Here is a 14,157-nt window from a genome sequence, read left to right as displayed (position 1 = left end):
ACACTGGGCTACCCCAAGGCCACATCCTGTCCACCAAAATTCTGGCCTCCCAGCCCCAGCCTGGGGTCTTGTCAGGGGCCTGGGTGTGATGCTGAGCGCGTGCACAGGTGGGCCGAGCTCTTTTAGGCTGTGTTGGGACCACGGAGTGAGGAGGAGCTGAAGTGGGCGGGTCAGCTGCCCTCCCCGCATCAAAGGGCCAAGTATGTGAGGGGACAAGGAGGGTGGAGGAGGAATGGAAGCTGGGGGATGGGGAGAGGCTGGCGGGCCAGCCCAGCACCCAGCTTTAAAAATAAGAGGGAGGGAGGGCAGAGTGCATGCTTGAGCCCCCAGAGAAAACCATCGCAACCCACAGGTGTGCATCGCGTATGTTTGCACCTCCACGCTCATACTGCCCTGAAATGCTTAAATTGGATTTTTATCTTGATGGGAGGCCAGACAACGACCAAGATGACTCCAGGGTCCCTCAGGCTGATTTAGACTGTGATACACCCCACCTGGAGAGGGAGGGGACTCAGGCCAGAGCCCTCTTGTGCCCCCAGTGTAGGGAGGCTTTTTCTCTAGCAGACAACCAGGACTCCTTGGGCTCCAAGGTCAGTGTCAGAGGTGGAGGCAGCCTGGCTGGAGACAGCAGCTACCCAGGGGCTGACCGCAGGCTCTTTGCACCCCTCTCACCTGCCAGATCTTCCTTCCTGGGTCCAGGTGTGAAGCCTCGGGTCATCCCTGAAACGTTTCACACCTTCCCTTGACTTGGACCCCTCCACAGACCCCAGGTCCCAGCCTCCCCAGCCTGGAGAGCCCATCATCTAATGGTTATTTTACCTGAGGTTGGCAGCCCAGCCAAGAGTATTGTGTTGATGGACACGGTGTTTAACTTCTTTTGAATGGGAGTGCCTTTATGGGGACCTGCCCTGCATAGTGGGCAATGTGACCCAATGCCCCTCGCTGCCTTAGCCAGCCTGTCCCACACCTTGTGTTACGGGCCTGGCCCCTGTAGGAATTGCTCCCCTTGAGGCACATAGGAAGTGCACACACAGACTCACCCACAGAGGGACCCAGCTACATGCACACTCGTGTCTGACCGGAGGCACGCCCACGTCCAGGCACAAACATTTATGGACCTACCGGCAAGCTCACGCACATCCACTTCCACAGGTACTCGTATGTTCAGACCTAAAGGGCACCATCTGTGCCTAGAGCGAAAGAGGCGCCAGGTGCTTAGATCTAAAGAGACACGCGTGTATTCAGAGCCCCGGGAGTCCGATGAGCACAGACAAACCCACACACGTGCACATCTTCACAGAGGTACACACGTGTGCTCAGAGCTGCAGTCCTGCATGTGTGGGCTTAGGGCTCCACACCTAGATGTGGACTCACGGGTGTCTGCCAGTGAGTAAGCGTAAGTGTAAGTGTCTAAAGAGACACTTACACACGAGCTCAGCTGCACAAGGGTGCATACGCAGCATGTCTTCAACCCACCAGGGCAGTTGCATGTGCTCAGAGCCGCACATCCGCGTACACACAGACCCACTGAAGCGCACGTGTGCACGTCTCTCGAGGAGCAGACCAGATGTTCAGAATCACACGCACGTGCTCAGAGCACTTGCATATTTCACACACCCACGAGACACGCACACCTATGTGCTCAGACCCTCAAGGCCCAGGCATATACGAATCCTCAGACTCTCAGAATTCCACATCCACGCTCAGCTCACAGAGGCACACACACGTGTACAAATCCACTTGCATCACACACATGCTCACACATGTGCTCAGGCCACAGAATCCTCCACGTGAGCTCAGACGTACAGACACTCACAGATGTTTCAGAATCACAGGTATGTGTGTGCGTGTTCAGGGCAGGCACGTATACGACATGCACACATGTGCACGTGGGCGTGTGAATTCAGGGATGTACACGTCTGCGCCCAGGCTCGCAGAGGTGCACGAGTGTCACAGCGCCACCCCCGCATACACTTGGGCTCAGACCTACAGTCGCCTGCACATCTGTTCCCGTACTCTAAGACACACACATCCTCAAAGGCATATCCTCGTGTACCGACGTGTGTGCTCATGCTGAGGGCCATGAGGGCACACGTGTGTGCATCCTCAGGCAGGCTGTGTGTGCCCAGACCCAGGGGTCCAGGCATACGCACACATTTCTTCAGACTCACAGACCTGCGCCCCTGCCCCACCGCCCCAGGAAAGGAGACCCTCGGAGGCCCACCTCAGCTCAGACCTTCTGAGGCTTACTCTGATGTGCATGCCTTATGCTCAGACACACACACACGTGCTCAGACCCCTCAAGGCATGCATACTCGTATTCAGTCCCACGGTGGTGTACACACACGTGAACACACACACACACACACACAGAGTCAGGCCAACACTGACACGGGCGCTCACAGCTGCTGGTGTACTTACTCATATGCTTAGAGGTACACATGCAGCTCCACACAGAAGGACACCCACATATCCGTGGACCCTCAGGCCAATCACACATGTTCAGACACAGTAAAATGCATGCTTCCGTGTTCACCAGGTGAGCACACAGACCCACAAGGACCCACACATACATGTGTACTCGGCTTCATATAAGCCCACGTGTGCTCAGACCCAGAGAGGCAGCCTCATGCACTCGGCCCACTACAGAGGCGTTGCCCCCGTGCACACATACACAGGGCCCTCAGAGGCATACACATGCTTAATTCCACAGGCACAAACACATTTGCTCAGACCCACACATCTAGCTCAGAATCACAGAGGCACAAACATGTTCAGATTCCAGCGTGTCTTAAGGTAACACTAGTTGTAACAGAGAAACTCTCGGCACCCGTGGTTAAACACATAGACATTGACTTCTCCTTCACGTAAAGTTATAAACACTGTTCCTGATGGGTGAGCAGCTTTTTTTTTTTTTAACATCTTTATTGGAGTATAATTGCTTTACAATGGTGTGTTAGTTGCTGCTGTATAACAAAGTGAATCAGCTATATGTATACATATATCCCCATATCCCCTCCCTCTTGCGTCTCCCTCCCACCCTCCCTATCCCACCCCTCTAGGTGGTCACAAAGCACCAAGCTGATCTCCCCGTGCGATACAGCTGCTTCCCACTAGCTATCTGTTTTACATTTGGTAGTGTATACATGTCCATGCCACTCTCTCACTTCGTCCCAGCTTACGCTTTCCCCTCCCCATGTCCTCAAGTCCATTCTGTACATCTGCGTCTTTATTCCTGTCCTCCCCCTAGGTTCAACAGAACCATTTTTTTTTTTTTTTTAGATTCCATATATATGTGTTAGAACACGGTATTTGTTTTTCTCTTTCTGACTTACTTCACTCTATGACAGACTCTAGGTCCATCCACCTCGCTACAAATAACTCAATTTCATTTCTTTTTATGGCTGAGTAATGTTCCATTGTATGTATGTGCCACATCTTCTTTATCCATTCATCTGTCGACGGACACTTAGGTGAGCAGCTCTTTTCAGGGCGCTGATTCAGGGCTGGTCTGTCTCCACCTTGAAGCTGCATCATCTTCACCGTGACTTCCCGAGTTGTGGTGGAAGGGGATACGCAGGGAGGGGCATGAAGGGGAGGGTTTATGGGCCAGGCCTGGGAGGAAGAGGTGTGCATGGGCCCTACTGATTCTGTTCTCCAGAGCTCGGTCATGTGGCACGACCTAGCTTCCAGGCAGTCCAGGAGGAAGCAAAAACAGATTTGGTGACCAGCTAGCCATTTATTTGCCACAGTCTGGGCTTTGGGTCACCAACGATCCAGTCCACTGTTCCCCCCACTGACAGAACACACCCACTCCTACCCAGGAGAGACACCTGAAGCCCTACCCGGTTAGGATAGTCATCTCAGAGGTGAGGATGTCTGGGAGATGGACCCGCTCCATTGGGTCCAGACTTGGCTCCTGGGTACCCATATGTGGTCTGGATACCCATGAACTAAAAGGATAATTGATCTCACTGCCCATACAGCCCAACACACACCCAGAATACCATGATGGGCCAGAGAAAACCACCACCATAAAACCCTGCGTCCAAAGGGAAGGATGGAGGGTGCATAGCAGCTTGTAGTTCCTAGTGTTGGGAAGATCCAGCCAGCAGGCAGCTTGAGGCTCTGCCCTAAGTAGTGGGGAAGTTTCTCCCTGAAACCCCACCTCTGCTGTGTGTGAGAAACTCCCCTCTGCTTTGTCTGGGGCCCTGGCGCTGCCCTCTGGCAGACCCTTCCCAGTCCTCCATCCTCTGGGTGGGTGTCGGGAAAATGACCTCCTTGGAGGTCTCACAGCCTTGACGGCCCTCTCTTCCTGCTCATGCATATTTGGGGGCCCAAGGCTCCAGCAGTCAACGGAACGGCACTCAGAGTTCTCTCCTAGACATAATTCTCAAGCCTGTTTATTTCCTTGTTTCTCTGCCCTATCTCTTAATTTAGTGGTGACTATCTTGAGGGCGTTTGAAACAATAGGCGGGGAGACACACCCTTAGTGTGATCCTTGAGGCAAGGCTGAGCCCCGTTTTTCAGGTGGAAGTGTCACTGGGCCACTATCCCTGAAAGCCGTTTCCAGTCTTCTCTTTTAAGATTTGGGGTTTGGGGGCAGTGGTTCTTCTGACACTTGCCGGCCCCGCATTTCTGGGCTCTCGCTGGTCCCTTCATCTCTGTTGCAAACGCACCAATTCTCGTCTAATGTTGTTTCTTTCTTCTAATATGTTACCAAACACAGAAAGTAAAAGCCGGCATTGTCCCGACTTTTCTGGCACCTTCCCTTAGTGCCTCAGCCTCAGTAAGCACGTGGTCTGTCCCAAGCAACGGTTGGTGCCAGGTGCCCTGCCGCTGCATTATGTGGTTCTGCATCTTTCCAGCCTCCAAATCCATTTTCTTGAATTGTTACCTGAGGGCCACAGGTTTTTGTTAATGTGACACCCACTTCTGGCTGTGTCTGTATTAGTTAAGGTAACATGTGTTTCTGTAACAGATAATCTCCCCCCGAATCTCAGTGGGTCCTTCAAGGGGAGTTTCTGACTCAGGTGAAGCCCCACCTGGGTGCTCCTGACCAGCAGGTGGCTCTGCCCCAAGGAGTGCTTGGGGAATCCAGAGACCTCCCATCTGTGGCTCCTCCATTTCAACACATGGTTTGCAAGGTCACTGGAAGGAGGAGAAGGAGTGCGGAGGATCGGGCACTGGAGCTTTTATGGGCCGGTACTGGCACTGACCACTGCTTACTCCTGTGGCCGCACCTACTTGCAAGGGATGCTGGGAAATGTAGTCTCACTACCCGAGGGCAAGAGGTGGTCACAGAGGCACAACCGCGTGTGTTCAGACCCGTGGTGGCACGCTCACATGTTCTCAGCGACACATTCATGCATTCACATGCACACACGAGCTCGGACCCAGGCCTAGAGGCAGGCGGACCACACACAAACCACGTACAGAGCACAGGCTCACTCACATGCACGCACGTCCGCTAAGACTCGCTGACATGCATGCTCACGTGCTTGGATTCATTGAGGTTCGAGCGCGCGCGCGCACACACACACACACACACACACACACACACACACACACGCTTAGAGACACGTGCCCAGCTGCGCAGAAACAGACCCTCAGAGGGGTGGGTGCACATGCATGCACACAGTAGGCGCTTCACCGCCTATGACCTTGACTCCACCTTGACGTTTGCCCTTGCTGTGTGTGGGTTTCCAGGTGGGGAGGGGTGGTACCCTTCAGGCCACTGCACACAGTTGCACAGATTGTTCTCTGCTGGAACAGGTGAGTAAGGGCTGAAATCTAGCCAGTGCTCTGCTTGCCAAGCTGTGTGTCCTGCGCCCTGGAGCGGGGCTGTGCCCACCAGGAGAACAGAATGCCTTTTTCCAGTTTTGCACAGAGACACTGTTTGCCAAATGGTGTACCTGCAGGGCTGTGGCCACACTGAGGGTCTGCCATGTTTCTAATCCACACGAAATGTCCTGTGGACTAGTGGCCTTCTTGCCGTCACAGCCTGGGCAGGGCACCCAGCACTGGCAGATGAGGCCTCGGGCAGCTGACTGCTTAGTCTCTGACGTTCAGCCTCAGTTCTACATGCTGCTTTGGGGGTGGGCGCATCTTGCTTGGGAGGGAATGGGGTTCTTGGGTAGGTTTTCAGTCAAGGGCCTTCTTTGCCCTAAAGGCAGAAAGGGCCCAGCTTGCTTGTCCAGCGGCCCCCAGAGGCAGGGGAGCTGGGGGAGGAGGGTGCTCGGGAATGGCTTGTGGTCTCCTTGGCCAGAATGGAATTTCTTTTAGTAAGCGGAACTGACATGCACTGAAATTCAATTTAGGAGCAGAGGGTGGGTGGCGTCTATGATAAGTGCTCCTGTGAATCTTTCCCAAATGCTGCAGTTGCCTGAAGTGGGGGAGGGGAGGGAGGCTGCCTAGGGTCCTTATCAGACCCCCAGGGGCACCCCATCCCAATGTGCACTCTTGGCATAGAGCAGGACCCAGGGTCCGAGGCACCATGAGTCTTCATGAGTTTGCACCCCTAAAAGCCCAGTGGGAGGGGTGTCCTGGGGAGCCCCCAGTTGGACTTCTGCAGTGAGAAGTCTCTGAGGGTTCCTGCCCTCCTCCAGGCCCCACTAACTCCTCATTGGCACAAGCTTGCCTGACCCTTCCTGCATGACCCCAGGAAAAGACGGTACCCTACTGCCACAGAGCCCAGGCCGACTTGAGTGAGAGTTGGGGAAGGAAGGCAGCGTGGGGTCTCAGTAGTGTGTCGTCTTGTGGTGAGGGGTGTAGGGCCCAGGGAGGAAGTGGCGTGGGAGGTGGAGGCTGAGGTTCAGGGCCAGGAGAAGGAGACACCAAGGGGCAGTTGTGGCAGTGTGGGGGGATGTGAGTGAGGGCAGGGCACCCTCAGGAGATGCTGTCAAAGCCTTGGGCCAGGGAAAGTCCCCAAAGGAGTTGGGGATGCAGGGACAGGACCGAGACCCAGAGATGGAGGCCAGGAATTGGCTGCGGTTGAAGGGCAGGGCCGAGAAGTCAATATGACCAGGACTGGGAGGGCTCTGGAGGCAGGGTTGGGGGAGGCAGGAGGCTGCACAGGGGGACCCTGGGAGCCTGTGTGTCCCAAGGACCTAAGGAGCCAGTGAATTGGAGCAAATGGTTGTGGGCGGTGGGGGTGGGGGGCGGCTCAGGCTGAGCAGGATTTGTCTGTGGTCCAAGGCCTGAAGCCCCCATACACCCTCATCTACTGGGGAGGTGAGTAAAAGGATAGAAAGCCAAGGTCTACGCCCTGATTGGCCTGATCAACCCCTTGGGCCATGATGTGTCCCCAGCAAGGGCCTTCCCTGGCAGTGAGTCCAAACCTGTGCCTCCAGGACAGAATAGGGACAAGGTGTCAGAGGCACCCAAGGCAGGGAGGAGCCTCTGGAGGTCTGCCTGGAAGAGGAGGTATTTGGTTGGATTCAAAGGATGAATGAGATATCAGCAGGGGAAAGGTGTTCTGAACAGAAGGCAAAGTTCAGGAAGGGGGCAGGTGGTGTGGGCCAGCAGTGAGGACCCCAGATGTGTTCAGGGTCCACACAGGGAAGGGAACCTTGTCATGGCTGGGCCCAGATGCTACCACTCGAAGGGCTACCAGCCTCCTCCTGAGACCTAACAGCTGAGTTTGCCACTTACCCAGGGGCCAGGTTGCTGGGCCATCCTTGGTGGGTCTAGGGCTCAGTAGGGATGGGAGGACAATCTATGTTCATCCACAGGCTGGGATCCAGGCCTTGGCCTCACCCTGGGCCTGGAGCCCAATACCCTAATTTTATAGATGAGGAAATTGAGGCCCAGGAAATGAAAGAAACTTGCCCACAGTCACAGGAATTAATGACAGAACAGGTCTTGGCCTCCCACATTAAAATCCAAGCCAAGAGTCAAGCAGCCTAGCAGATTCCTGCAGGCGTGGGGAGGATGAGTCAGGCCTTCCGGGGCTCCTTGTGAGACTTGGCCCTCGCCTGGCCTCTGAGAGCCACAGAAGGGACTGGATAGTCTATTCATTCATGTAGCCTGACAGTGACACCTGGAAGACCCTGGAAGTCCTGCCCACCCCAGGCCTCAGCATCCTCCTCCATAAAAAGCCGGGGTTGGACAGTTCCAGCCCCACAAAACATGCTTCTCTGCTCTTGGCTCAGTTTTCCAGTGTGGCTGAGCCGGTGGAAGCCCAGGTGCCCCGAGGCTTCACAATCTGGGGTGCAGGTGAGCCCCTGTCCAGGGGGAGATTGGAGCCTGGTGGGGAGAGCAGCCTGAGGAGCTCAGCAAGGCTGTGAGTTCAACAGCAAGGTCTTGGCCGAGCTGGCTAGTGTGGCCAAGGACAGCTCTGCCAAACTGCTGGAGCTTGCGATCGGAAGGATCAGCAGAGGTGTTTGAACAGCAGGGTGGAGACCAGAGCGCTTTGGGTGGGGGGAGGAGGAGGAGAGGTGCCAAGGTGTGGTGGTGGTGGCACATGGCTGGCCTGGATGCACTGGGGCAGAGGGGTCTGTCGGGGAAGCCCTGAGAAGCCTCCCATGGAGCGGGTGGGAGGTTTGTGGTGTGATCTCTGAAGATCAAACCCTGCAGAGAGACCAGCAAGCTGCACTCAGATGGGGGCAGGGCTTGAGCTGTGCTGGAGGGAGAGCTAGAGAGGAAACCTACAGCCCCTACCAGGCCCAGAGCTGCCCCTCCAAGAGGAGGGAGCCCTTCCACCAGCCACCTAGACCCAGGGCTGCAGCTCTGTTCTACCCCAGACCAGTGGGTTGCAGTGCTTTTGTTTGAGAGGGGGCCCAGCGGGCTGATGGGAGTTGTAGTTGTTGACCCAGGGGCTGATGAGAATTGTGGTCCACACCCCTGTAAGAACTAATGGGAGTTGTAATTCTCACCCTCTGGGGCTGATGGGAATTGCAGTTTTGGCCCAAGGGACCCCAGTTATCCGACCTAGGGAGTGAGGAGACCTACACCCCTACCCCAAAGGCCCTCCCCAGTAGTTCTCCTGGGCCCTATATTAGCAAGTGCATCCTTCCCAGATGGCTGTGTATGTATTTTCTTTTCTTTTTTTGCTTTCTTCTTCTTTCCGTTGTTTTATTATTGTTTTAAACAATAATAAGAGGGCCAGAGGCCGTCAAGCCCTGGCCAGGTCCTGGCGGCCCATGGGGGTTCTGGGGAGGGGGAGGGGGGGAAGTCAGTGGGGGTCAGAGGTGGAGGGTGAAGAAAGAGAAAGTTGGGGATTTAGGGTTAGCTCAAGAATCATGTGTCCCTGCCCAATTCCCTCACTCACTCCCTGTCCTTCCTCACCTCCTTACCTCAACATGGCTTCTCACCACCACTCCCAAAGTCCTATAGGATAGGACCCTCCTCCAATGTGCCCGTGTGTCCCTGCCAGCTCTTCCTCCTGGACCTCATCACCTCCCACCTTCAGTTCTCCTCTCCCCTTGACCAACCTGCAGTTAGCCTTCAAAGCCCCTTCCCATGCTCATCGCCTCCCAAGTCCTCTCACCCATGAGGCAATTCCTACGCAGCTGCCTGTCACGTGCCTCCTCCCCAAGCCTTCCTTCCCACTGCTCCCTCCCTCCCCCACACGCTGACACCAAGTGGTGGTAACAGTTCCTCAACGCCAGCCTTCACTGTGCAGATTTCAGCTTTGTGTTTAATGAGGGGGAGAGGGCCCAAGTGAGGGAGGAGAGAGAGTATTCTGGAGGAAGCAAGTTGTTCAGGGAGAGAAGAGTGAGGGAGGGAGATACCAAACAGATAGAAAGGAAACGTTGTACGGAAAAGTTGTTTTTTTCTTATTTTTTCCGGGAGAACCCGCTTACACAGCTCTGTTTGTAATTTTTTTCTTCATGCTAAAATCACACGGCCTATTTGTTGATGTAAGTTGCCTGAATTCCGTGGTATGCTATCTTCTTTTTTAAAAACAAAAGAAAAAAAAAAAAAAGCAAAAAAAGAGAAAAACCCAGAAAAAACCCTAAAAGATATTGTTGTTAGGTTTGTTTAAATGCTGCTCTTGTATCTGTTTTTAAAGCCTTAAACCAGTAGAATTCTTTTTTTCTTTTCCATTTCTTTTCTATTTCCTTTCCTTTCTTTTCCTTTTGGTTTCTTAAGACAAACAAAAGACCAAAACCCAGAGAGCCACAGAGCCCGTGCGTGGGGTGCCCAGGGCATCCGAGCCGCTGCCCGCTTAAAGCTTAAAGCGCAGTGCTCCGGCCGGCTGGCGGGCGGGCCCAGCCCGCTCTAGTCTCCGCCAAAGCCAATTGGAACCGATTTGGGTGTGTGAGGCTGTTGTTTCTCTCTCTGTGCCGGCCGCCTGCACCCCGGCCCTCGCTGACGCCCTGTCTTTTCTCTTCTCTCTCTTGTTCTAGGAGGAGAGTTAATATTGCCCATTATCACGGAGGACTCCTTAGACCCCCCTCCCGTGGCCACCCGATCCCCCTTCGTGCCCCCACCCCCTACCTTCTACCCCTTCCTCACGGGCGTGGGTGCCACCCAAGACACCCTGCCCCCGCCCGCGGCCCGCCGCCCGCCCGCCGGGGGCCCGTGCCAGGCCGAGCAGGACGACAGCGACTGCGAGGAGCCTATCGAGGCCTCGGGCTTTGCCTCCGGCGAGGTCTTTGACTCCAGCCTCCCCCCCACGGACGACGAGGACTTTTACACCACCTTTCCCCTGGTCACGGACCGCACCACCCTCCTCTCCCCCCGCAAACCCGCTCCCCGGCCCAACCTCAGGACAGATGGGGCCACGGGCGCCCCTGGGGTGCTGCTCGCCCCCTCCGCCCCGGCCCCCAACCTGCCAGCGGGCAAAATGAACCACCGAGACCCGCTGCAGCCCCTGCTGGAGAACCCACCCCTGGGGCCCGGGGCCCCCACGTCCTTCGAGCCGCGGAGGCCCCCTCCCCTGCGCCCCGGCGTGACCTCCGCCCCCGGCTTCCCCCATCTGCCCACAGCCAACCCCACGGGGCCTGGGGAGCGGGGCCCGCCGGGCGCAGTGGAGGTGATCCGGGAGTCCAGCAGCACCACAGGCATGGTGGTGGGCATCGTGGCGGCCGCGGCGCTCTGCATCCTCATCCTCCTCTATGCCATGTACAAGTACCGCAACCGCGACGAGGGCTCCTACCAGGTGGACCAGAGCCGGAACTACATCAGTAACTCGGCCCAGAGCAACGGGGCGGTGGTGAAAGAGAAGGCCCCGGCTGCCCCCAAGACGCCCAGCAAGGCCAAGAAGAACAAAGACAAGGAGTATTACGTCTGAGCCCCCGGCACCGCGCCCCACTGCCAGCTGCCCCTCCTGGGAGGGCCCGAGAGGAGGGTGCGGCCCTCTCCCTGCCGGGGCCCTGGGGACCCACTCCCTGGCTGCCTCAGACTTCTCTCACGAAGAGGAAACGCAAAAAAATGAAAGAAAAAAAAAAAAAAAGGAAAACCCCGTGCTCGTCCCCTTCCTCCTGCCGTCCGTCGGCGCGGAGTCATCGTGCGTCCTGGGGCTGTCTGTCCCTCTCAGCTCTGCGCCCATCGGGCAGGGCACGTGCTCACAGCCCTGGGTTGATTTATTTTTTTAAGGGGGGTAGTTTTATTTTGGTGGGGTTGGGAGGGAAGGAAGACTGGGGGTTTTGTACAGTGTCAACTACTCGTCCTGTTCATTTTCCTCCATTTTTCTTCCTCCTCCCTCTGTTCCCCCAGCCTTCCTTCTCTTCCCAAGCCCTCCAGTCCCCACCCCAGGCTTGCTATGTCTCTCTGTCCCCACCCTCCTTCCCCAGTTCTTTTTGTGTGTGTCTGGTTTCCCCCTTCCTTTCCTCCCTTTGGGTTTCCAGAGTCGGTGGGAGAAGGGCGGGAGGGTGGGCGGAGCGTCCCAGCGGGGGGCGGGGCCGGGATGGCCCCGAGAGCCATGGCTCCGCCCACCAGGAGGAGGCGCCTGCCTGGTTCCGCCCAGGGAAGGGGCTCGGGCCTGGGAAGACCTGTTCTGTTGTGTGCCGCCGGGCGACGTGCATTGATGGGGAAGCTGCTGGAGGAGCAGGGTGGGGGGCGGGTGGGAGGGGAAAGGCAAATGCAGATATATATTGAAGACAATTAATCTAGATATCGCGAGCAGCAGCCTGTGGCACCCATTGGGTGCGGGCAGCAGGGAAGAGAGGGAGCCAGGCATTACCCGCATACTGCTGGGGTCACTTATCTGCCCACAGGCTCCCTGCTCCCCAGTTTTTTTTTTTCTCTCTTTGTTAACAAATGTGTCTGAGTCTTGGATAACACCCCAACCCCGGAAATGTGTGGGAAAAGAAAACAAAAACTTTCCAAATCCAACGGTCCTGTGCAGTTTGTTCGGGTTGGGTGCTTTTGGGACATTGGTCTGAGCTCTGGGCTGGGGTCTGGGTGCAGATTGGAGCCCACGAGAGCTGGTAAGTAGCCCCCAAAGTTTTGGGCTGAGCATGACTTTGGGCACCTTGGGGCAGCTTGTCTTTGTCTCACCCCCATGTCCCAGCGGGCTGGGGAAGGAGACCGCAAACAGGCCCCAGGCTTGTGAGCGATGACTGGTCTCTGGTCCCATTGGCCACGGACCTTAGCTTCTCTGGGGGCTGACAAATCCCGAGACGGGAGCAGTGTTTTGCCCCCTAGTGGCTAAAGAGGGCCTGCCCTTCTGGTGGCTGTGTGTGCAGGGCATTGGCCTTGACACAGCCCTTGGGGGAGGTGATGTTATTCCTGGGTGGGAAGAGCTTCAGTGGCTGGTCCAAGGTCTCAAGGTAACTCAGTGTCTGAGTCCAGATTGGCCCCTAGTTCCGCCTAACTCCGGTCTCTGCCCCTTCTGCATCTCTAGGGTTTGGACCTTGCCCCCTCCTGGCTGACCGTGGGCAGCCCCTGTGGCCGCAGGTGGAAGTAGAGCCAGCACACCTCAGACCAGGTGTTTGCTTCTTCATGGGGACACTAAACAGGCTCATGGTCCCAGACATGTGAGATGGGTCTGGATTTGTTAAGCCTCTCCGTCGAAAGGAGCCGAGACTCTTGAGATGGGGGTTGTACACGAGGAGCCGCGCACCTGGGCACCCTCGGGAGAGCAAGCAGAGTGTGGGTGGGCCTGTGTCTCCCAGGGGGCCACGGTGGGCCGCCACGCCACTGGACACAGGACTCAGCCACGCTTCCGTCACTCAGGTCTCCTCTGCCTTCGGCTTGGTGGGTCTCGCCTCCCCCTCCTGGCTCTGCTTTGTCGTGCTCTTGGCTCACTGTGGCCCTTCACCGCCCTGTTCTGCTTCCTGAGCTCCTACCTCAGGCGGCTCTGCTGCTGGCCAGCTCATTCTTGCAGCATCTTCCAGCTCACAAGCCTGGTCTGTGTTTAGGCCTGGACAGCACCGAGGGCCCTTGGGCTCAACTGCCCACAGGAGCCCCACCCAGGGCCGCCTCATCTCCCCCTCCTTCCCTCCATCCTGGGATGAAGCTCTTATCGTGGGACCACCCTTCCCACCACAGGTTGTGCCCCAGTGGCCCTTGAGAGTCCTCCCCCCACCCCCAAGTCCTAACATGGGTGGGAGAGCGAGTCTTCCCCCAGCGGCCCCTGAAGGTGGGTTCCCATGGACTTGGCCTCCCCTTGCCCTCCTGAACCAGCCACCAGGAGGGAGGTTTGGGCCCCACTTGCCTCCTACAGCTGCTCAGTCTTGGAGATCAGCATCACCGAGGCCGCCTCTAACCCTCTGTGGGAGCCCGAGGGGGGAGGCCTGACCTGAGGCAGGTTTGTCAAGACATCCTGTTCCTGTGCCGGTAATGGCCTTGCCCCCGGCTCTTCTGCTGCCGCTCTCTCAGTCCAAGGAATGGAGACTTAGCTCAGGTTCTCCTCCCCCATCACCACTGGCCAGAGAAAGCGAAGAGAGGCAGGCAGGATTTCCTTGGTATCAAGAAGGGAGCATCCTTACTCCAGAAATTCTAGAGTGGCCTTGAATAGTCTATCAGAGTAGGGGGCCAGAAAGAGGGAGCGTGCAGGAGCTGGAAGGATGAGCCCCAGTCCGGCTCACTGCCGTGTGCCTGTGGGACTGGGTGTTTTCCTCTCTGCGTAAGGAAGCTAAGAGCCCTGCCACCCAAGGACTTGGTAGTAAGAGGAAAGCTTCCTGGACTCTGCTGCTGACTCAGTGTACTTGTCCGTAAGAGACGGTCACCTTGCTCTTAGCTCCTTCATCCTGTGCATCTGATATT

The 14,157-nt window shown here is 56.5% G+C and overlaps 1 protein-coding gene across 3 annotated transcripts in view; it reads left to right on the top strand.

Moving 5' to 3' along the window:
- Positions 1–11,998, top strand: part of NRXN2 (neurexin 2) — a 99,680-nt gene extending 87,682 nt beyond the window's left edge. For all 3 annotated transcript variants that reach the window (XM_033860949.1, XM_073809125.1, XM_073809124.1), the window contains one exon: positions 10,353–11,998. In XM_033860949.1, the coding sequence (XP_033716840.1) occupies positions 10,353–11,239 (887 nt within the window). In that variant the 3' untranslated portion in view covers positions 11,240–11,998. The remainder of the gene's footprint in view (positions 1–10,352) is intronic.
- The last annotated feature ends 2,159 nt before the right edge of the window (positions 11,999–14,157 follow it).

The sequence above is a fragment of the Tursiops truncatus genome, chromosome 8 (assembly GCF_011762595.2).
Source record: "Tursiops truncatus isolate mTurTru1 chromosome 8, mTurTru1.mat.Y, whole genome shotgun sequence".
Taxonomy (NCBI): Eukaryota; Metazoa; Chordata; class Mammalia; order Artiodactyla; family Delphinidae; genus Tursiops; species Tursiops truncatus.
This window is presented reverse-complemented; position numbering and strand designations above follow the sequence as displayed.